The sequence below is a fragment of the Barbatula barbatula genome (assembly GCF_947034865.1).
Source record: "Barbatula barbatula genome assembly, chromosome: 6".
In the NCBI taxonomy this organism is placed as follows: domain Eukaryota; kingdom Metazoa; phylum Chordata; class Actinopteri; order Cypriniformes; family Nemacheilidae; genus Barbatula; species Barbatula barbatula.
The window spans coordinates 16,393,456-16,418,712 of record NC_136765.1 but is presented as its reverse complement, the minus strand read 5'-3'; the positions used below and the strand labels follow the sequence as shown (position 1 = coordinate 16,418,712).

The following is a 25,257-nucleotide window of genomic DNA, read 5'->3' as shown; positions in this document are numbered from 1 at the left end:
ATCACAAAAATTTCTAACATTAATGGGGAAAAAATATTTTCTTACTGTCAGATTTTCTGCACCATCATTTTTCATTTGCAAGGTGAACAGGTGAAATTTTATCATTGAACAGCTCCGGAACAAAATTGAGAGACCACTCCCAAAATTAATTTCAGTTCTCCTGAAATTACTGTTTATGAACTACCAGTTTAGAATTCGACAGACACAGGACAGGAATAACCATCAACAAATGCAGAAATTCTAAAAAGACAACACTAGAGTGGTCCCTTCATTTTTTCCAGAGCTGTATATTTGCCTTATATTATATCATTTTGTCCTGGAAAACAGTAATCACGACACATAGAATTGGTTCAAATAATGTGTCTGTTTAGCATTTTCTTCTAAATTCACACGCATATTTAAATACAAATAACTTTAAGTGAAATGCACATGAACATCAGTATGTCTTATTGTCTAGTCTTTTGCCTCAATGACAGCATGCCCTCGAGCTGGCATAAACTCGGCAAAACCTGATGATCCATGTTATCTACTGTGATCAGACAATGTTTTATAGAGCATCTTGCATGCTTCAACTGAAGCAAGAAAATCTGACCTTTCGTACAAAGGCGTTAACATGGTCAATATATATATATATTTTGCCGCTTTTATGCAGTTTCAGTCTTTTTGATCCTCAGGTATATGAGATTAAACCACTCTATCTAAAAGCAAATCTTTATAATCATTAAACCCATTTAACTCTGACATTAAAATAATGGAAAGAACTCACAGCAAACATGTTGCACATAAATCCACAAAACGAAAAGCTTGTTTTTCAATTGTTTTGTAATTAACAGTTTTATTTAGGAGTCTAAGCTAATAAACGTTTAGTTCAGCGTGGTCCTCTGAGGCCCATGCACTGTTTCTTGTTCCTATGGAAACTGCAACTTTTAATTTTTTTAAATAAAGCCTGTCTTTCTTTCTCATTCTTTGTTAAATAAGGAAGTTTATAGACAGATTTTGATCACAGAGACAGTAGAATGTCGCTTTCTAGCAAAGGAATCAGACTCATAGCATGCATTCATAAACTACAAGGAAGCATCAACAATATGGCACGGTATTTTACAAGCTGTCTCATTAGATTCCATCAAACAGTGATGTACATCGACCAGACACTATGAGCGTGTTTAGGAATTTATCGAAAATAAATGCAGAGTATGGATACTGGTAACGTCCTCCACAGCAGCTGAATGACAAAGGTTCACAGGTTCCGTATATTTTCAGGAGAATTCGTCTGATTAAGTCACATAAATGTCAAAACACAGGATATGGATTTCCATATTCTCCATATTCTCTCCCTCTCAGTAACATCTTTTAAACTTTGTGAGTTTGTGGAAGGCTTGTTTGAAGTCGTCGTTGAAGGCTGTATAAATGACAGGGTTGATGAGAGAGTTCAGGTACCCCAGCCAGGTGAAGACATCAAAGAGCACAGGGTGGAACCAGCAGTCTTTACAGATCCCCATCACCAGCGTAAACACGAAGAATGGAAGCCAGCACACAATAAACGCACCCAAGATAATCCCAAGGGTTTTGGTTGCCTTCTTCTCCCGAGCAGCGCACAAACGCTTTCTTTCCAGGACGCTATCGGCTAACTTTACTTTCACACTGTTCGTGAAGAGAGGGGAACCTCCTCCGCCCCCACCACCACCTCCTCCAGGAGGAACCTGTCCCTCCTGATTAGAAGCGGAGTTCAGGGAACAAAGCGAGGATCCCGTCGAGTTTTGGATGAGCTGAGCAGCCGTGAAACGTTTTCCGCTTGTCGCTGGTGTTTTGAAGATCCTGGAACGAGCTGCCACGTATATGCGCCCATAAAGGATGACCAGAAGAACCGTGGGAACGTAAAAGGCGCCAAATGTGGAGTACAGCGTGTAGGAGATCTGGTCGGTGTTGACCATGCATTCCGTAAGTTCCTGGGCCTTGGCTTGCCTCCAGAATAGAGGCGGCATGGATATAGAAACAGAGATCACCCACACTACCACGACCATCAGTGCAGCTCGTCGTACGGTACGACGCTTTGAATACTCCAAGGCATCGGTTATGGCCCAGTATCGGTCCAATGCGATCACACACAGGTGCAGGATGGAGGCCGTACAGAAAGTTATGTCAGATGATAGCCAAATATCACACACTATCTGGCCCAGTGTCCAAGTCTTACTGACCGTATACACGATGCTGATGGGCATGACCAAAATGGACACCAGCAAGTCAGTCACAGCAAGAGAGCCAATTAGAAAGTTGGCCGGGGTGTGAAGCTTGCGCGTGAGAAAAATGGTGGCGATCACGAAGGCATTGGACAGAGCGGTGGCTAAAGTCACAATCGCTAGCATTGCAGAGATGGATATTTGAAGGCTGGGGGGTATAGCGTCATCCAAGGGTTCTAAGGTCGTGGGACTAACCGTAACATTGCTGAGGGGCTCATCTGTGCTGTTGACCTGATCCATAATGCATAGTTCATCTGCTGCACTTCATATCAGCTTTCAGATTTCATTATGAAAACCAAGACTGATATTTGGGAATTATGATTCATGTTTACAGATACTGTAATTGTTTAGAATACTTGTTTTAATGTATATACACTGTATTACTCTTTGTGTTTAATATTATCCTTGGGTTTTAGCAACGTATGTATAAATCCCCTAGCTTGAAAGGTGCTTTAATGCTCTTACGTCCTCATTATTTCATTTATGTTCCATGTTTTACCACAAGGACATGAGGACCCTCAATTGCAGCTCATCTGAATAGTTGGAAGACTTTTTAATTGATACCCCTGTGAATCAGACTAATTGACCAGAATATTTCTTAATTCCCTGAGAAATATTCCGCTGATAGTTGCAATTGGTTCATAAGAAAGGTGCTTTGACAATTTCCCTGAAGACAAAAAGGGTAAAGATAAAAGTTTCAAATATTGCCCAGAGGATAGTCCAGATGAAAAGTGCCAAGTGTGGTACTACAAACTGTGCGTGGTTTGCTAGATCAGCTCCAGCCAAAAATGGACTCAATCCAAATGAAGACCTTAGAGAGAGAGAGAGAGAGAATATAGAGGGTTAGGACATTTTAATTCATTTTTATACATTTTTAGGTCTCTCTAGGTCTCTCTTTACACTCAGTATTGGAAATATGTTGAAAATCTACATTCATCAATGCTCATGTATAAATTATTGGATCAGTGCTACTGAATCCAGGATCGACCTCAATGATGTACATGTTTAGGTATTCATATTAATTTAGTGAGAAACATTAAGAACAAAATTAAAGTCAATGGTAATGTTGAAATGGGCATTACTCTTCCATCTCCCAGAGCTCTTGATCTCCCAACTTTCACCCTTTTGCATGCTTATGTGTGAAAATCTCAAGGGCTTCAAAAATATTTTACATTCTGCCTATATCGTAGTATGAAATTGCACTAATGAAAAACTTTGCTGTCCTTACTAGGCATAAAATTGTTCTTTTTCTAACATCTTTGCATATAAAGTGTTGCCTTATTATACATACTTATTTTCCCCTGGCTCTTGTTTTCAGGCTCAAGTCCTGATTGATGAGTATCTTGAATATTGAGCCTCACGGGGAAACCTGTCACCATAAAGCTATAAGTTCTTGTGTCTGACTAACATCATGCCAAGACACCCGCAAGCGCTCTGCTGCTAGCCTGATGGGAAAAGAAAGCAAACCGCACGGCTCACTCTACAGCCATCAGGTCACACATCAGTCAAATAACCTGCCAACATCTTCACTTCAACACCAACAGCCCCCAATATGCACCGCAGAGCATTTTGACATTTCGTCTTCTTCTGCATTAAGGAGGTTGTGTGTTTATGCGGATATCTGAATATTTATGGAAAAACCTATTGCAAGTCATATCAAACCTGTCTTACTTCCCTACATGTCAAACAAGGTGAAAAAAATTTGTGGTGGATGCTGTTTAGGACCAAGCATTCAGATTTGAAATTTCCACCATTGACTTGCATATATAACACATCTCATTTTCAGACAATAATTGAATACATGCAACTTAGATTAGATGCCAATGGGACAGGTTTTACATTTAATTTTTGCTGTGTGATGCTGGTATCTATTAGACTGATTGATGAGTTTCACATAGAATCAGGCCGGGATCACGTGTCTTGTTTGTAGGTGGGTGAGCTAACTCTGAATAACCTTTAGTCAGATTAACTAGCCCCAGGCCCTGTTCCAGAGCTAAATCAATCAGGATGCTCTTGAAATTAGTCAGCATGCTCCAGGAGTTAAAGTGCAGGCTCTTTGTGTCGGCAACAAGACCTTGACCCCACCAGTCTATAAACTGTTGTGAAGAGTAGGATGAAATTTGAATGAATTAATTACATTGTGATATAAAGAATAATTATGCAAAATATTTTTCAAAACTGTACACAGTGTATGACCACAGGGTCCCAAACTCGATTACTGAAAAATAAAATGTATATAAACGACTTAAGACATTTTTGTAGGATTTACTGTTTTTATCATAAAATCATCCTACAAAATGTAAAGTACATTCTGTGAAAATATAATCATAATATTTTTTATATTGACTGAGTACGGCCATAATTTCAGAGAAAGGGTCACATTTTTCTCAACCATCATGTGTTGAGAACACTCCAGCACTGTGTAGCAACATTTACTATATAACTTGCTCTACATATGGGTGTTAGTCAAATGTGGAAAGTGGTTTGACAGCCAAAATACATATTTTATAAAAATGGAACAGTTCTGTGGAAGGCTTTCTTGACTTTTGATTATTCAATGTAATTGAAAAACACCGTCTTTGTTATGTAAAAACGAATAATTATAAATGCATGTTTTTCTTCACATATGCAGCAAGCGATGTATCAAAGAATTGCTTCCACTGATCTCCAGTCAGCTTTTCACATTTCACTTATTATTCAGTTTTTGATTTAACTTAGGGAAACCTACAGCAGCAGTTATAGGAAGTTTTATCACAAGCAGCAGATTAAATGAGATATTCTGTATACGAGAGCTGAAGGTATAAATCAAACGCTATCATGTGTACGTTGATAGCGTAAACGCAGAATGCCTCTAATTCACGACTGAAAACGCAAGATCATGCACGACTAGTACTGTTGATATAGGGATTTTGTGCATCTGTTGGCCGGGATATGTCTTTGGCAATACAAACGATCATTGCTGTTCCAACCAAGGGTGCTCTTATTTTCATCTGAGGTTGGTTAGCATGTAAACCAGGATTGAATAGTGTCATGCTTCTGCCTTCTCTTGCTTTGATTTTCTTGTCTGGTTGCAGAATCATGACAGACCCACGTGTTTTATTTAGAGAGAGACGTATTATTGTCAATCAGGACTTAATATGCATTCTCTCCAGTCTCGTCATTGGCCCCGCCCCTCTCGTTCCTAGTATTGCTTTCCACCTGTGTCTCATTCCCCACACCTGCCCATTGTTATCGCCTTTGTTAGTTTTCCCTATTTAATGCCCTCTTGTCCATTGTCTTGTGCTTGTTGTTCAAAGTTCCCTTGTTCATATTTCTGTCATAGTGTATGTATATTCCCAACTTTCTTGTTGGTTATTCCTAGTTCCTAAAACAAACAAGCCGATACTCTCTTTACAGTTTGCAAATGTAAAGAAAGTCAGCATGTAGCAAATACAAAATATGCCCACATCATGTAAGATCACATGTTTTAGATTGATAGATATCTGCTTGTTTAGTATGTCAGACAGCCAATCTTATCTGAATAGCGCTTGGCCAGAATAAGCAACAGTATGCCGCAAATTGACTGGTGAAAGTCAAGACCTTGACTTGGAAGACTGGTGCAGTGAGAGAGAAAGTGCAGACTGTCTTGTCGAGCAGAAATCGAGAGAGCGCCAAAAACGGCAAGCACACAAGACGTATTCTGTGAACTGCATGTCACATGTGATACTGAAACTAGCCCCAAAATGTTTAATTGGAAGGGGATTAAAATACACAAAATAAGGCACAGAATGTTGTGTTGTTGCTGTGGCTTGTATCTCAGTAGAACAGTGTCATCATTAACATATATTTCATGTGAAACTGCAGACACAACAGCGGATTATCTCCACACCAGCAGGTCCAACGGGCAGCCTGCTAATGAGAGCAACCTGAGGGTTCATGCTCCAAATGTTAGCAGGATGTTGTCTTTACTTCTGCTCGGTTCTATAATTGGTTAAAGTCAGAAACACAATACTAAAAACCCTGGTTAATACGCCAGGATGAAGAACAAATTTGAGGCTGTTGGGTAATTAAACTAATGTTCAGACAGCACAAAATGTGTTGACATCTATTGTCGGTATTGCCCGACCGCTTCCACGCTGACAATGGAATTTCTCATTACAGATTTGTTAATTGTGACTAAGTTTTTGCATATTTGACTTACCAATATCAAGAAAATGAAAAGGGCAACAAGAACTATATGTTTTCAATAAACAGTTCATTACCGTCTGGCACTCATTTTTAATATGTTCCAGACAATGCCTATATAGACCAAGTCCTGACAGTAAATGATTCACAAATATAATCAATCTGCAATGACAAAAATCTCATGCATGTGGAGATTCATATTTATGTATCTAAATGTCTATTTAACCCAAATGACAAAATGTGAACAAAAAATTTTACAATTTTAAATACTGTTCTTTACACCACACAACAAAAGTAGATTGTGAATGAAGCTGTCAGTTAATAATATTTTGCTAACATATCCTAGCTGTTATGCTAATATGTTTACTTTAAGTTATATTTTAACAACAAGTGCCACTGCAGTTACAATGAATTGGGAGGAATTGCCAATTCATTGTCAATATTGCCGCTCTTACGAAGAAAGTCCCACCTTCCAGTAAAAAAGTCCAATCGGCAATCGATAAAGACTGACGGTTCTCTGGGGCAGAGCTTTTGTGAGGCGCTTGCCAGCCTGTGCGCATGTGCAGTAGCTGAAGCCAAGGGCATTGGTGGGGACATTAATAAAATTGGTCTGCAGAGCGGCATCATCACAAAAGTTTAGTGCACTTTACTTTACTTATTTAGATGAACACTGAGGAAAACATGGCTAAGACATATGATAAGACACTAAAATGATTAAAAATGGCATCATTTAACATTGGCAATTGAGAAAATGTTCTGGGGCTTGGCTTACTCTGGTTTGTTTTAAAATAGCCCTGAATGTCTACTTTTCTTTTTCTTGCGTTCATCCTCAGCCTCACTTCAAAAAGCTTAATTATCGCACACCCACCCACACAACACGTCCAGTTTTTATATCAGGTTCATGATTTACATTATGTCGTTGCCTAAAACATAACCCTCACACAAAACATGAGCTAATAACTAGATTACACAGAAACATGATTTGCATCACGATTTATACGCATTTTAACTATAAATGTTGAATAATATAAGTAATAGCTAAAAAACACAAGACACAGATGGACATCAGTGGTATACTTTATAATATATAAAGTATATTATATATAAATGTTGATTAATTGTTTGGTCGAAATTATTGATAAGGATGCCCTTGGATGAAAAGACTTTGAAAAGGCGATGTCTATCGCAATCTTAGCAAACCAAAGTTATGGTAGCCTACAGTCAGGCGTAATCATTGATCAGAAATATGCCATTTAATTGTGATGTTTGCCAGCGATTAAAAAAAAATATCTGCCTGCCAACATTCAAGGAGATAGGACTGTTGACTTACTATGACGTAAATAGCTGCCAAGCAGCATCGCATACTTGGCCGCCAAGTGGCAATACTTCCTTAAACTAAATTTGGTTTAATCCCTAACCTTTCACAATTGTAACCTTTAGCACAAATGTGTATTTCACACCTAAACTGTTGCTTTAAGAAAATGGACCAAAAAACTAATGACAAACCTTCACCCATTTTTGTCCAATAAGATGCTGGATTTTGGACGTTCCATCCCTGAATAATATTGTTATTCAATTCAAAAAAGGGCTTCCTTTGTCTTTCTTTGCTTCCCACATAGACTTCTTATTTAATTTATACATGAATAAGAAACTGATTTCATGGGGATTTTTTTTAGGTCAAGTAATGTCAAAATACAAAACAAGTCATGCTTTCAGATAAAGTGTTGTTTGTAGAAAGTAGAAAACTATCTTCAAAACCTTCTCTATTCTTCTTTCCCCACCTGCTCCCTCACCTCCATCGGACTTAACAGCTTAAAGTTTTTAGCAACAGAATTTATCAATGCTAACAGCACCATGTGAGGTCTCTCTTCAAGTTTTTTAAGCATTTGTTTTATTTAAAGTGCCTGATTTTTCATAGTCAGGCAATTTTCAGGAATGTCACATCCATAATGGTACATATGATGAATAGATACTCATGAATGGAAAAATGACAATTAAAATAAAGTAGCTATTTCATGTTTTATGAAGAGGCATCCCTTCTCTATTAATTGGGTATTATTGCTTCAGGTTTGTGCATTTTAATTCACAGAAAATAGGAATTACTGAAGTATGTTGTCTCCCAAAAACCACATCCTTTTTTAGCCACATCCATAACGCATGTTTATTTCCCTTTTTAAAACAGAAAATTTGTTCATAGACTGATATTTAGTCTCTATCAACAAGGTAACATATAAACAAGATGGTTCAATATATTGGTAACAAATACATTCTTTAAGCATTTTTATGTCACATCCATAACGCTGGAATTGTCCAGCTGATGATTTTGTGTCTTTCTTCGTAAAGAAAACAACCACCCCCAGCAGTCAGTTGGAACATGGCAAAACCCCAATAAATGCCAGCTCCCCTCTTTCTCTCTCCTTTCTGAAGATTACGTTTCCAAGGTCATGTCTTCTAAGCACCCAACTACCTGCTGGCTAGATCCTATCCTCACTCATCTCCTCCAGGCCATCTCTCCAGTGGTTATTCCTCCTTTGACCGACATTATCAACTCGTCTCTGACCACTGGTACATTTCTCGCAGTCTTCAATGAGGCTCGTATTACCCCACTACTGAAAAAACCTACTCTTAATCCTGCACTGTTAGATAACTACTGACCAGTATCTCTCCTCCCCTTCTTTGCCAAAACTCTTGAGCATGTTATATGTAACAGCTCTCCTCCCTTCTCACGCAGAGCAACCTCCTGGATAGCAACCAGTTTGGTTTCAAGAGCGGTCATTCCACAGTGACTGCGATGCTCTTGGTCATTGATGCCCAGAGATTGTCAAGAGCCGTCTCTAACTCATCTGTACTTATCCTACTGCAACCACCACATGGTGGTACAATGGTTCAGGTCTTACCTCTCAGGTAGGTAATTTAGAGTATCCTAGGGAGGGGAGGTCTCTGAGTCCCAAAATCTCCACACAGGGGTGCCTCAGGGCTCAGTACTTGGATCGTTGGTCTTTTCTGTATACATGTCATCCCTAGGCTCTGTCATTTGGAAACATGGCTTTTCCTATCACTGCTATGGGGATGATAAAAGACTCCACCTGTCATTTCAGCCTGACGATGCGACTGTTTCTGCACGCATTTCAGCATGCCTGAGCTACATTTTGCTCTGGATGAAGGACTATCACCTGCAGCTAAACCTTGCAAAAACAGATCTTCTGGTAAACCCGGCTGCAAAAAAATCTTACGTCTGCACCTGACTGATCAGTTCTGACTTCTATCTCTTTTATACTAGGGATTTAGTTAAGGTTTGTTTTTTAGTTCCATCACAATGGTTTGAAATAAGCTGCAGTCATGGTAACACAGCAGTCCGATCTGGTGTTTGGATATTACTGAATGACATCCGTCTTGTATGTGCAGAGAAGTATGAATATGCCATATATTCTATTAATACGTGTATCACGTTACAAATAATTTTTAACCCCACCCGTCTCAAACACTGCAGACCGATAACAAATTCTCGCACATGAATTTCATTTCCTCGAATCTGATACAGTTTGGCTGGAGTCTTTTTGCTACCTATCTCATCAATAACAGGTTAAGCCGTCCAATAACCTTTTTGTTATGACAGGAGGACAGGGGACCACTGAGTCAATGTGGCATATTATTCTCAAAACTTTTTGTTCTGAAGGTTGAAAGCCCTGTTCAATTACAGCTGCGGACCACAAGCCGACAGACCATAGCGAAAGGGCTCTCGAAAAAATATGACGTGCTGAGAAATTTTCTCAAAATGCGACAGAAAGTTGGTGGGTTGTGCACATGCTCGTGGCATAGCAGAGATACTCTCTGGCCTACTCTATACTTTCAAGTGGATCAAAAAAACGGCAGCCAAGTTAATAATCTAATTTTCCTTAATTTCAGATCTGACTGATATCTGGACAACAGCCAAGACCAAATACAATGAACAACACCTCTGAATATCTGCATCTTCCAGCAGCTGTGACGCTAATGTGTACCACAATGACTCCGTTTTCTATCTTCTAAGATATTCTTTTGTGTAAAATTCTCTTGTGTAGGAGGAACATCAGCCCAGAGTTGACAAAACTATTGTATCTCCTCCACCGCCCTGGATGATTCATCAGGTAAGCACTCCAATTTCACACTTCTGTGAAGAAGCCCCTTTTATGGGTATTTGATAAAGAACTGCTGGGAATCGTAGGAGGTTTTGATGCACATTTGGACGGTGCGCTCAAAGCTGCTGAAGCTTTGAAATCTGAAAACCTTGGACTTTTGTATCTCTTAAACCTCTGTACAAGCATATGTTGGGATCTAATGGGGTTTGCGTTGTACTATATTTAGCTGATCCATCCCGACAGTTTGTATACTTCAAAAGCATAGTTTGTCCTTTTTGAGGATGAAGAGTCACTTTAATGAGGTGAGATGGGGTGAAAAATAGTGAAACGACAGCATCAAGGGTGACATTTTATGTAGCATCTCTGAAAACATTACAGGTATCTGGATTGAGCTCTTGTGATTATGTTAAGAATGACAAATAGGTCGTATTTGGATTTAATCGACATGATATCTGGTTGCTTTGCCAAACAAATCATTACATTCATTTTGTGCGTGTTCAAGCGCAATTTGTTTGAAAAGTGTGTTGCAGGGCAGCCGTTCAAGGATGTTTGAAACAAGTTTAGCATCATGAAGGACAGTTTTGTTCAGTTTTGCAAAAGCAAGCGATTGGCACATATACGGCGCATTGGTGCCCCAAGGTGACTTTGCAAATGCTCAACGACACGAGTAGGTTAAAAAAACGTACTACAATCCAAGAGCACAACAGAGAGCTCATGTGACCTTTCTCCTCTCCTGTCAGATCTGATATAAGTTACATTTGCACCAAAACATCACCCAGTAAAAAAATACTTAGTGTGAAGTAAGCCGCAAGGCTTCACGTGTCGTTTGACCTCCATTGCTGCCTTTCACCATCTCTGACCTCTCCATCCCTTGCACCTTACGCTTGGATCTGAAGATGGCTCAATGTTGAACAGTGACGAGTAAACAAAATATATTATTCAGGGTGTTGATGTGTTTAAAAGACTGTTGATGGGACAAAAGAAAAGCTCAGAGCTGCTTCTCAATGCTGCCTGTGGGCTGACTATAGATTTACAGTAGATTTACAAGAGAAATACGATAATGAAAATAAGAGAGAGACAAATCAAAAACAGAGCCCAGCAATCAGCATCAGGTCTGGTATTGTAATTGACAAACCCAGCTCTTGTGTACGGATCCCGTGAAATTGATTCATAGTTCTAGTAGTATTGTCTACTCAGAATTATGTAGATCCTAGCGGGCAAAATGCTCAAAGAATCAGTTCACTCCATGACCTTAATTTGTAGAGTGCCATATATTGAGATTCATAGGTCCAGTGTAAGCTTTGTGGTAAAATTCGTAAAAAAAACTTTGTATTTATATATTTCTATAGCTTGGTTTTGTTTAAAGTTTTCTTATCTATATAAAATACTTGATTCAAGGAATGCATAATCTCACTCTCGGACGGCATGGTTTTCGCCTACCCTACAGGCAGTTCCTCAATACATTTCACACTAAAGTAAAATTAAAATAATTATGTTAATTGAAATACATGTAAATAAAAAAGTACATTTTGAAGGCAGCATAGATGTATCATTTAGCTGTAGCTGCTCCACAACGGCCACTGCTAGCATGACCCCCAGTGAACAAAAGATTACAACTTTTTGGATGGTCTTTTTTATCTGTAAACAGATAAGAAAATGAAGGGCTTCCAAAAGCTACCTCATCCTGGTCAGACCTATTTGTAAAATGCCATGCGAGTCAGAAGACACGTCAGTTCACCATTACAAAATTCCTTTTTTGTATTGTGTTTTGGGCATTATTCCAATAGGATGTAACTTTAATGTATCGTATTGTCACCTATGCATTGAGATGCGTATCGCATCGGCCTCAGTTGTGGAGATGCACATCCCTATTGGACAGTGTTTGCTGCAAAAAACTGTTTCGCCGCAGTCCACGATCTGGCAATGAGTGTGAAACGTGCATGATATAATAAAATATATCATCCCTGCTTTCCATCTCTTTCAAGTAGGGCCATGAACCCTGATGCTTCTCCCTTTAAGTAAGATTGAAAGCATTTGTTAATGACAAGTAAATAAAAAACTAAAATAAATGTATAAAACTGCAATGATCTTAAGAGTTCTCGCAAGGAGCTAAAGCGCATTGCGCAAACAGCACCGTTCACAGTTCTGTGGTCTCTCCAATCAAATAAAAGCTCAGCACTGCAAATATATTTCCTTGACCTATTGACCTTTTCATTCTCAGCATGAATGTCCTGTAGGTGTGATTCAACAGACCTCTATGAACCTAAACCATTAAAGAAGGCGTGGATTGATAGGTGTGAGGGAGTTTTGTTGAGACAAGAGGGCTGTTTGCTTTTCTGAATTAAATATTGAAGACCAGGTGAAGTGTGTGGCTGGAGTTTGAAACCTGTGTGGCAAAGACTCCTGGCAACTTGCGGTGCATTTGAATGATAGATACGAGAGGATGTGTGATCATGGGTTAAATATTCCTGAAGTGAGATGCAGACATTCGTAATTACAGTATCAATAAACAAACAACACTAGGCACACTTCAAGTGCTGGAAATATTTGTAATCAATGTCAACCAAGGCTGATTTAACTTTTTCATTTTGTTCATTGAGGGGTGGAAAGTATGGTAAACCTATGACTGATCTATAGAAAAATCTCTGCGGTTATCTTAAATGAATCAGATTATACAAGCCAAGTGATTTAGTGTGGTACAGTTACTTGTCCGCATTCCAAGTGGTGTGTTATACAGAAATAAGTATGTCATAAAATAAATTTTCTTTTATAGTTGAAAACAATGCGTTAAATAAAATAGATATGCTCTGCTTTGATCTGTTCACAGGATTGTCCTCAATCACATTCAGAGCCGGTACATTACTATGTCTTTATAGAAGTTGCTTGTCGACTCTCGTGGGCTTCTCATTCAGCTTCTCTACAATTCCAACTAAACTAAAACAGGAGAAAAAAGAATGATATGAAGAGCCACATTTATCAAAGTCAAAGACTAGGATTTGGTTAAGCAGCTCAAGGCCTGTTACATTGTTTATGTGATTTTTGTGCTTTGGTTTAATCTCTTGTCGTCTTAAATATCCACTAATCATCTATCCCACTGACTAAATTATGTTGCAGAAAACCCTGAATTAAACTACTACAATTTCAGCAGATAAGCTTTTATTTTTTCACTCCTTTCAAAGCTATAAGGTCAAGAGTGGTCTGCAGCTTTCCACTTTTTATTGCAGGAATGCATGGTAGCTGTTTTTTTACACATTTTCCAATGTGAAATCTTTAGGAAGATCTATTGACAGAAATGCAATATAATAAACATAAGACCTTTCATAGAAAGCATAATCTTTTTACATTAGAATGAGCTTTTTCTATCTACATACAACGCGGTCTCCTCGCATGGAATTCGCAATATATCTACAGTTGTCATGATTCTGCCGCATCATGTCATGTTTCTCTTGGTTTAGTGGCAGGATCATGACAGTCTCATGTCTTGTGTGGAGAGAGGCAGTTATGGCCCTTTTGGCCTTCCATACACTCTCTCCGGTCTCGTCTCTGTTCCCATCCTCTCGTCTCCTCGTTATTGCTTTTTGCCCTACACCTGTTCCCCTCTTGATTTGGTCCCTTATTGAATGCCCTTGTGTCTTCTGTCTTGTGCTGGTTCATTGTGGTTGTTGGGTGAGTTCCTGTGTTGTGTTAGTGTAGTTTTATGTCAAGAGTTTATTTAAGTCTTGTTTAAGTGTGGTTAGTTTTAGTCCTGTCTTGTCATGTAATAATATTCCACTGTTCTGTTCGTCCCTCGTGGGTCTTTGTTTTGTAATTTTATATTAAAGTTTCTGTTAACCCCTTACCCGCTGTCTGCACCTGGGTCCTCTGTCCGTGTCTCACCACCCGAGATCATGACAACAGTAGCCCTAAATGGACAGACTGCTTTATAGAGCGTGTTTTGTTAATATGTTATCTGGGCAAAGAATTGAAGAATTGTGTCAAAATCTAAGTTCTGTGTCAATTACCATTCGCACTGGACCTTTAAAGAACGCAAAGGAGTTTAGTTTACGGTCTTCCAAAATCTGTCATCATTTGCTTAGTAAAATCGTCAGTTGCAATGTTTGTAGAATTTTCACCAACGCAAACCAATAAGCTGTGAGCTCAATGAATGCACAACGAAAATAGAAACATATTACTATGATATTAGCATTGCAATTTAGAAGAACAGAGACAATAAGCATCACCAAATGCATTTAAATCTAGTTTTAAATAAAATAAATATGAACACATGAGATTTATGTCATTTTAGATAAACTAGCCTAAAGGCATATCTGCAGTAGATCTGTAGCCCTAAAAACAGAGCAGAGCATTGGTCAAAAGGTGTATCGCAATGCGGCGCAATGGACTCGTCCAGTGTAGACGGCTTCATTTGAAAATAAAAGGAGAAAATTGCTTTTGACGCACTGCCACGTGCCACTTAACTCTGCTCTTATGCTTTTGATTTGTTGCAACAGTTTATAAACTATACACATGAGTAAGTCAGGCATGGACTGGAGCAATAATGGAAAACCTGGTGTTTTATGCTTGATGATTGTGTTAAGTTTGTCCATCATGTCGAGGTCTATAGAATACAGTGATTGATATGACATGCTTGAACCTGGAAAATATGAAGTTTTAAAAGTTCAGTAGAGCGAAGTCCAATCAGCAGTGTTGAAAACAGAAAGAGCTCTGACCTGAACTTGGTGAATCAGATATTAAAATCATCAGTTTTTTTAAATATACATTTATCTGAACTTGGTTAGATTTAATTTAATGTTTTTATTTTTATTTTTATTTAATTTTTAAGTTTATTAACAAACTTATTGTACCATTATTTAAAGAATGCAAAGCATAGCTATTTACTTTTTTATTGAATTTGTTTTTGTGTTTGATATCTCTTCAACTACTGTATTAAATAATAAGTTTAAAAGTAAGAGACCAATTTAAAATTATTTTCAGTTTTTCTGAATATAATATTTAAATGTATTATCATATTTGTTTAATTCCGGAGAAACTACTAACAATGCTTCTCCAAATCTACTTAATTTGCATTTATTTTCAGGGAAATGACCACTGGAGAACATATCAAAATAACAGAAAAGATGTTCTGTATTTTTTTCAGACTTCAAATACTGCAAAGAAAACAAGTTTATATTCATTTATTTAAAGCAATACAACAGCAATGTTTTTACATGGGTTTAGGAAAGGGAACTAAATTATTTCTTTATGTGATAACCTCAATTTTATTACAGTTTTGTCTTGTCATACTGTCAGCACTTCATGTTGCTGTTGGAAGACTTTATGTCACTTCTGAGGTTTGATTTAGTTAATATTCAATATAAACTGGACTGGAATGACAACAATACATCGAGAAATTCTGATTTGAAATTATAAATTATTTCTGTGGCTGTGTGTTTGGTAACCTGACATTTACTCTATCCTGTTCTAAATATGTTTAACCTGACACATCAAACAGGTTGACCATCAGCATTTTCTGAAGGTTAAGCACATCTTTTCAATGGCTTAAGTTCTTTTAAAGATTTTAAGGCTCCATTTAAAGTCTATTTGAAACATGCCACAGGTCTTGTAGATGGATTTCCTAATGAAATGGAGGCAGCCCAAATATGAACAACAGGGCACTGGGTGATGGAGCTACAATGTGTTCTTAAACTAGCTCTCCTTGTGCATAACATGAATCTGACCCTCAGTAATAAATATACTTTGGCTCATTGTCACTCCACCAGGATAGGCAGAAATCCACTTATATCAACACTTCTAGGCAGTAATGAACAGAAGCGATTATAGATAAACCACCAAACAACTCGATAACACACACACCCACATACATATTCAGCAGCTCAAAAGTCCTCAAAGACATCAGGTTTACGCAAAGCATCTGCAAGTTGCATCAGATGTGTTCAAAGAAGGCAGGATCTGAAGAAGACTCACGAAGGATCTTTTGATACAGCAGAGGTGTTTTATATTTCATTATGGGACTGAACAGTATAGCATGTTGGGCCCTGATTTCGGACCCCATAAATAACCCATGGCTTTTCATTCATTACTATTCTTTTATATCTTTCATATCTTTGAGATCATCTATATGTTTCTATTTTAGCAGGTTAATGAAAATTTACAGTTGTTTTCGTTTAGAAAATGGAACTAATAATTGCTGACTCATACTGCACTCACTCTTTTCATCCATACAGTTCGAGAATAGCACGATCACAATAAATGTTGGTTATTCAAAAAGGACAAACCCTTCAAAGTGACCCACTCAAGCTGTTTCAATTGAAAACTGTCAAGAAACCAGCATCTTCAATTAATAGGTCTCATTCACTAATAACTGCGTAGATTTTTGGAGTATTTATAGGCCCATTTGAACTTCTCACGAAAACCTTCTGCCTAACTCACAACACGTGCTTATGTTAGAGAATTTGGAGTATTCTGAATCTATCTATATATATATATATATATATAGATATATATTCAAGAATATAGGCCTAACTATTATCCTAAGATGAAACATACATTTTGTCAATTTGTCCTAGAGAGAGAAAAGAGAGAGAGCGAGAGAGAGAGGAGGAAAGAGACTGGTGATTTCTGCGTACGTGTGCTTAACCGTTCCTATCTTTTCTCTTATATTTAGAATACATTTTAGCACCAAAGTTCGTTTTTGTGAATCATGATTTCTTCGTACACCGGTTTCGCACACAAATCTGTGTGAACACATGCTTTGTGTTTATTTACTGTATGTGTGAATGCTTCTATACGTGAATGTGTTTTTGCGTGTGGTATGACTCAAAGAATGTGCTGAGATTGTCTGTGTTTGTAATTCTTCTAAATGAATGACAGGATTGAAAGCACAATGGAAAACTGAGATAAATCCTCAGAAGCCACCTTAGGCTCCTCACATGAAAGTATCACAGCCTCACTGCTCTGCAAGCATTATTCTTTTCTCTGCGGTGGGGTCGGATCATTGTCACTAAATTTGATTTATTCAATAGCACTCAGATTTAGGGGCTGAAATCACCAGTTGAGCTTCATGACACTGAATAGATGACAGAACCATTTCCACACCATGCACTTAAACACAGCACTCAAAGTTTTTGCTGTGATTTTTAATTGGACGGCTCCTTGTCATGCTGTTAAAAGACTGATATGGTGATCAACTCAAGAACGGACTATACGTAAGCAATATCACACAACAGGAGCTGAATATCAACCACATGGCGGACACAGGCGAGCTATCAGTCTAGCGTCCTGATGCTGTTATTCAATACCGTACATATGCATCATATAACAAGATGTGGTGAATTCAGCAGAAACACATCTATCAGACCTGTCAAGGAACACTTAAAAATGTTATGCCATAGTTTCTCGTGTATAGAAATTAACTGGGTGATTTCTGGATGGAAATAGAACAGTGAGGCAGTTACAGCTAATGATCTGGAGGTACTTAGATATCTTATGTAATCATCTATTACAGAGCAATGAACTCACACATTTGCGAACACGATTACAAAGAAAGGTTGAGAGAGAACAAATTACATGAACAAATATGAGTGCGGTTTAAAGACTGTAAATTAACATTTTAAATGAACAGTATAATAAATTACAGAGATAGCATATTGGGTTTTAGGTAAATATGTCAGCACACGACCACATGACTTCAGTGCACAGATGTGGTTGCAGGTGAACGAATATTGTGTTTTTCATATTGTCAATTGCTTCTCTACAAAATCCCAGATTAGGGTTATCCCATAAGGATTATGGAAATAATTTCTTAATTCAAAAATAGTTTCTTTTTGATCCTTTTGTTCAGTTTAATATGTAGGGCTCAGAATTACCTCAGACAAAGTGAGTTGAAATATAATACTGATGGATTTAGAAAAAGAAGAACTGGATTAAATCAGATTAGTTAGATTAAACCGTTTTGTTTTTGCTCTAAGGCCAAATATATAGAATGCAGAACACTAAACTGTCGTACATCATATATTTACGATTTGATTTGCATTTATGATCTTCTGTCATCATTTACTCACTGTCAAATTGTTTCCAACCAAAGAAGTTTAGCAGAATATGAGCTGATCTCTGAGCTGATCAAACAATGAGATTTACACCGTGTCTTAACCAAACACGATGCGATGCTCCAACATAAAAGGTATCTTTTCTATGTTGATCATAGGTTTTGTCCATAATTTGTTAAATGAATAAAAAATACCAGAAAAGTTTTAAGGTTAAAGAACCATTAAGTACTGTTAAGTAGGCTTGGTACAATTTATTTAAGGGGAAAATGAGAACTAATGATTACCTCATTCTCTGCAGCCACTTTTTGCCTTTTGTTTCAGTTTTACGGAATTTTAAATCATAGCGTCCTGTGAGGCATCACTGAAGTCATAAGAACAGGAGCCATCTCTCTATGTGCATTCTTCAGAAGGTGTGTGGACAGAGAAAAACTGTTCTGATTGGCTGTATTTTGTGATTGATTGTTGCGTTATGCCTCTTTTTCACGTTCAGTATAGACAAACAAATTGCTTATCGCAGGAATCTAATCACATCGCGTTTGGATAGGATGCTGTGTTAGACTAGGTGTAGAGTTGGACACGATCCCTGGTTATTATGCTGGAAAGCTGTGGTCACCATTCACTTTCAATGTATGATAAAGAGTTGCTTGAAACATTTCTTCACGTTTTGCCAAAAAAAAAGAAGCCCTGGTTAAAGGAAGCTCAACCCCTCTATACTAAATAAAGTATAGGAATAAATGGGTTTTGCGGGGGCCTGCTGTTTCGTGCTCTTGAACGGTGAGTATCAGAAAACCTTTTTAATGCCCTTTCTAAATCAATTTCATAGGCTTACATGCATGCGATTGCCAAGAAAATGGCATTCATTATTTGCACGTTGACACCTAACAACCCCATTCTCCAACAACGACCTTATTAGCCCATCCTTTATTCTGAACACGGATAGTTCACTGAAAAATTTAAATTATTTCAAAATGTATGTTGGTTAGCTAACAATGGTGGTACCCATTCACTTGCATTGGTTTTGTGTCTGTACAATAGAAGTGAATGGGTACCGCCATTGTTCGGTTCCCACATTCTTCAAAATATCGTCTTTTGCGTTCTGCAAAGAAAAGAAAATCATACAGGTTCGATGTAAATTATGACAATTTTTTATGAACTATGAACAGTAAAATACATCCACAAATACTGGTCTTTCATATAAATAGAATTTGCCAATATGTTAATAGAGTTCTCTAGAGATGTTGCCACGGTTACACAAATGCAACATTCCACAGCTTGTGAGGACCTCGATGCACAGAGATAAATACGGTGTGAAAAAGTGTGAGCTGTGTAAAGTCCTCTCCACCCTTCCCCCGAATCCTTCATTTCTTCTACCTTTAATCTAAAAAAAAATGCGTCTTAAATTGTGATGGACAGCTATCCACAGAGAATACCTCTACTGTATGAATCCTCTTTTTGTGTGTGTCAGCCTATACTGTGTGGACCACATGCCCCCTACAAGAATAGTAAAACCTAAAATTGCCAGCATCATTGGGAACAGCCAACGGTCCCTGTGAGGAAAACGTATTAAAATATAGTAATCAATGCCCTTTTGAAAGGATAGTAGGGTCAGGTGATAGAAATATAATTTAGGTCCATTGAAAAACACATGATAGAAAAACAAAAGGGTATAAATCTGTGTGTTCAACTAAACCTCAAAAGAATAAAAATAATTCAATTCCTCCCACATGTAGAACGTGTAAAAGAAAAGCGCATCCTTTCAGCAAAATAATGATAATGATATTTCCTCTGGATATTCTCCCAGAATATCAGGACCGATCAGACATTCATCTTTACTCAGCTTAACGTTTCAGGATCCCTCTCTGCACTCATTCCTTTCACTGACGCCGAACTGACAGTAAAGTGGTTGGTCATTCAGAGGCAGTCTGGACAGAGAATTTACTCTGAGAGGTCACAGCTATCTACTGATGATTCATGCTGGGCATCCAAAGAGCCAACACATTCCCACCAACTATCCGTCAGTCTCCACGCTGCAGTGGTGCTCAGAATGTGTGTGGCGTGTGTCCGACGGAAGATAAGACAGGGTGGCCAAGCACAGAGAATTGGATTGACGTTAAGGCAAAGAAGAGTGAGAGAGAAATAAAAAGCAATTATGCATATACAGGACGTGATTAAGCGTGTTAACGTTCCGCTGTACGGCGACCCTTCATACGCACTAGCCTACCTGTAACACTTTTATGTTTTATAAACTGTATTACTTAAATATACACTGTAAACCCAGATTTTGATTCAACTCAAACAGCTTGAGTTCATATTACTTAAATGTGTCTAATTTGTTGACATTACTAGTTAATTCTGATTAAGCTTAACTTTTTCATGTCCTTTCTTATTGTAAGTGTGTTTTTAAGTTAAGTTAAGTTAAGTTTTTGAGTTTGTACTACTGTTTCTTTACATTAATTAAGAATTCTGAGTAAACTGTACTTTTTAATGGCCTATCTTATTGTAATTATGTGTTTGAGCTCAAACAACTCAATATCATCAAGTTTTGCCTTTTACAAATAGCAACGCATTGACGTCACAACCGCCAAAATTTGAGACGGAATACACCTGTATCTAAATTGCCGTTACAGCAAGCACGTTGTTCATTCACCGAAGCTAGAAGCCTTCGGTGAATAAACCGAGTTCAGCCACAAAACGGTAAGTGGGAACCTGGCACTGGCATGCCGTTGCAGTCCCGACTGCTTGCTGATGTAACTTAGCTAGCAGTATATCACGAAAGTGAGTTCACCCCTCACATTTGTACAAATATTTTATTATATATTTTCATGGGGACAACACTATAGAAATTATACTTTGATATAACTCAAAGTATCTATCAGATATATATATATGTATATCAAAGTTTCATTTCAATAGTACTGTAGTTATTTAAAAAAAACTGAAAAATGAACTTCGCTAGTTATTAGCAGGGTAGCTATCCAGCTAACTCTGCCCCACACTCTCCTAGCTAACGAATATCTTCACTGGTAACGTTAGCTAGCGCCCGTAACGGAAATTGTATTTCGCTTCCAGACAGCTAGTGCAAGTTGAGCTGAGCCAGACACCTGAAGCAGCGATCGTTAGCTCCGCACGGAACATCTAACGTCCCGGTAAGTTGGCGCTAATACCCGCTGCCTTGTTAGCGGATTCTATTGTGTGACTACGACTGACTGAAATAAATTTAGCTTTGCTCCGACGTGTCCGGCGACCGTCTTATTTGGGTACACTTCGAGTCCGCCCGGTGTCCGGGTAACGTACTCGTTCACACAATAGACTGCTGGCCAGGCAATCTCTACATGCTTTTAAATTGATACCGAGCTAATATGTCCGCTCTGAACCATTTTACTCTGTTGCTTCCAGACAGCTAAAGTTGAGACGGTGCAGCAGCTAGCCAGAGAACTGCAAACATCCTTGTAAGTTGTTGCACACTAGCTAACATAGTTAGCTTTAATTTCTTGATTTTTTTATTTATTTATTCGTTGTTAGTTAACTACTGTCATGCCTCTTTAAGTTTTTGTTATTTAGCTAATGTTAGCTTATTTAGTTAATGTTATTCTCACACACTTTTTTGTTTTTCCATGTACAGATTTGTTATTTGTATATGTTAAATGTAAGATGCCAGTGTTCAGCAGGGCTGAGTTTTTTCTTGCCAGTCTGTCAACCAAATTTGAAGAGTAAATGTTGAGTTTTGAAGTATAACTTTTAAGATGCCAGTCTTCAGCAGGGCTGAGTTTTATCCTGCCAGTTTGTCAACCTAATTTAGAGAGGTGTAATTCAATATGATTGGAGGTAAAGAGGAAGATATTTTTTTCTTTTCATGCCATCAGTGAGGAAATAGAATTAGGTCATGGCTTTGTTTCTTTTGTTGCTAATAAAAAAGACATGTTCAATAAAAAAATTGGATCAGTTTAATGTGTCAGTTGTATCTATGTATTTTACATGGTTTTATTGATTGAAAGACATATTTTGAGTTAGAAATAAGTTGGGGCAGTTAGAATATACAATTTAGTTGAATTGGTAATGGAGTAATGCTTACTTAACAAGCCGAGTTAAATAAATGGGTGGGGAATGATTGTTTAAACTAAGTATCTTCAGTCACTGTAACTCGGTTATTAGTACATTCAACTTAAATATTCTATTCCATTCCATTATGGGCTCAAGTACATTGAACGTAGTCCAGTTCACTTATTCAACTAATGCTTCATTACTTAAAAATTTTAAGGCAACGAGTTACCTGGATTTTTTTAAGTAAATTCTACTTATCCGGGTTTACAGTGTAAACAATAACACACCTTATGATTCTGGGTCATGTAGACTGTAGTCAAGTCAACCTAGGTTTTTCTGGTTATTAAAAACGTTTGAAAGAAATATTATGGAAGACTGTGATTGCAGCAGTTAGCATCTTACTTGCATAACAAACAACACATGAGCAAATCACAAATGACAACTAACTGGTTACGCATTCTGGTACCGGATGACACTTACGTAATAATTCATTATGTCCGGTGTGCAATCTAATACCCAGAATTTCCCCAAAAATGTAAAAGTATAATCTTTGCGAACATAAAATAAGCAGTTTCACGTACTCTAGCCTTCTGAGTATCATACGCGTTGACTGAGAGTTTAAAGTGAAGAAAATCGCTGGAACAGAGTTTTATAGCCAATCTTACAATAAACACGAATCGCATCAGTTCGAGATGAAGGAAGATACCGTCAGGTGTTTCAAAACTTACCAAACTGAAGTCGCAATTTTTCCTTCTGTCCACGAAGGTATTTCAACAAGCTCGAGACTTCAAATAAAAGTCAACAATCCGTTTAATGTCGAGTATCCAAAACAGCGTTACTTTTAAACCTAAACGGGCACGTTAATGCTGTGCGCTGCGCCGACTCGTTCACGCGCAATATCCAGCTGATTTTATGGTTGAGGAAAATGCATATTTTAACGCGAGACCAGTCATTATATATAGAGCTAATGTTTACAATATATATCCATTTGAAAACCGTCTATTTTTGTATGCCGCGGTACCCACGAGTAAACTGTCCCGTGCTCACGCTTTCATTCGCTCTCTCTCTCTCTCTCTCTCTCTCTCTCTCTCTCCTCACTCGCTTTTTCTATCTGTCAGAAGCGCAAAGTCCTGCCGCAACGTTCCTGTTCTCCGGCGTGCAAGTTTTTTTCCTCTGAAAGCGTTATGTATTAAGCCCCTGGTGCATTTAAAGAACAAAATATTAAACGTTGTTTTCCTCTGCGCACAAGTCGCGGAATGAGAGAGTTGGCGAGGAACAGAGCTGCAATCGTGTGTAGCCTATCCGTCACTCTGAAATGCTCTTATAAAGCACTGTTGACAATGTGCAGGCTATGTGTAATAATAATAGCTGAAGTCGGCGATTAAAGCGCTCAGTAAGCTTGAGGTGATCGTGCGTATATGACTTCTCACATCATCCGGTGGTTGTCTAAGACACGGTTACACAGCTGTGCTCCTACAGAGTGAGCTGCACACTGAGCAGACTGTGGTAGTTCTCTTAACCAAATTGTCACTCTGAAAAAAAACCTTTATTATATGTTTGCTCCTGTTTGATTATAGGCTATTCAATGAGCATGGTTTCATATAAATATCATATGCCTACCTTCATGTTTATTTGGGTAGGCTAGTTGACAAATATATATTACTTACACGTCCTGTGGTGTGACACAGCGAAAATGTAGAAAGCAGCTATTTATATTAATAACATAAAATAACAATGAAGATCAAATTATCTTATGCATTTTTGCTCTCGCACCATAGGGCACATTTATTTGTCAAATACCATTTTATAAGTAAAATTTCTGTACCCTCAATCTTTTATTCACATTTTTTGGACAAACTTCACATGGTACTCTTCAGACTGTTGGATACATTTCCGTCTTCACTCCCTACAAAAAGTGAGGGATCAATACACTTCTCTATGCTGTTTATAAAATCCACTTTGCAGAGGTTCTAACCCACAACAAATATTTAACCTACTAAGCAGCACGAATGTTCACTAAGATGTTCACCGTAAAGTCCGCTTGGCAGAGGCGCTATAGATCAGGTGCTTAAAATGTACCCTGAGGCATGCAGATTGAGCCACAAAATGAAGCCTTCGCCACTTGTTCTAAGTGACCGTGCCACCATGTAGCTCGCAAGTCACTTAATTAAGATCACATCATTTTTTTGCAACACGAATCAAAGATCAGTTCATTTATTCAGTCATTTCTATATGAAGTCCTGACTCAATACTGACAGGCTGATCTGGTAAAGAATGATGAGCCACCTAGTAGTGGAAACCAAGGGGAAGGTGTTGTGCTGACAGGATCCATTATCAAGCCAACAAAAACATAAAAACACTGCATGAATATTTTCACTATGAGAAACAGAAAGCTCAATGTGGCACGCGTGAGACCAGTCTATAAATCAAATATAAACGTGTGACAAAAACCCAAAGCCGTTGTGGATAATGTGGGCGCTGAGAGGTTTAACGCAACTCATTCTGTGGACAAATTGCAAGGCACCAAACAACATGCAGGGAATATCACATATACTGTATCTTGTAAACATCAGTTTGTTTGCAATATATCTGCCCATCACACATAATTCACAAACATACCAAACGCTGGCTGGGTTTTGTGTGTGTATTTGT

General features: G+C 38.0%; 1 protein-coding gene across 1 annotated transcript; it reads right to left on the bottom strand.

Moving 5' to 3' along the window:
* Window positions 1–812: 812 nt before the first annotated feature.
* htr1d (5-hydroxytryptamine (serotonin) receptor 1D, G protein-coupled) lies at window positions 813–23,727 on the bottom strand. Its single transcript, XM_079459501.1, has 2 exons — window positions 23,334–23,727; window positions 813–3,048 (listed from the first exon to the last, which is right to left on the bottom strand). The coding sequence occupies exon 2, from the start codon at window positions 2,475–2,477 to the stop codon at window positions 1,338–1,340; it is 1,140 nt and encodes a 379-aa protein (XP_079315627.1). The 5' UTR covers window positions 2,478–3,048; window positions 23,334–23,727; the 3' UTR covers window positions 813–1,337.
* Window positions 23,728–25,257: the final 1,530 nt, after the last annotated feature.

Excerpts from the sequence above, each read along its gene's own strand:
- htr1d (XM_079459501.1), bottom strand. The coding sequence starts at position 2,477 with ATGGATCAGGTCAACAGCACAGATGAGCCCCTCAGCAATGTTACGGTT.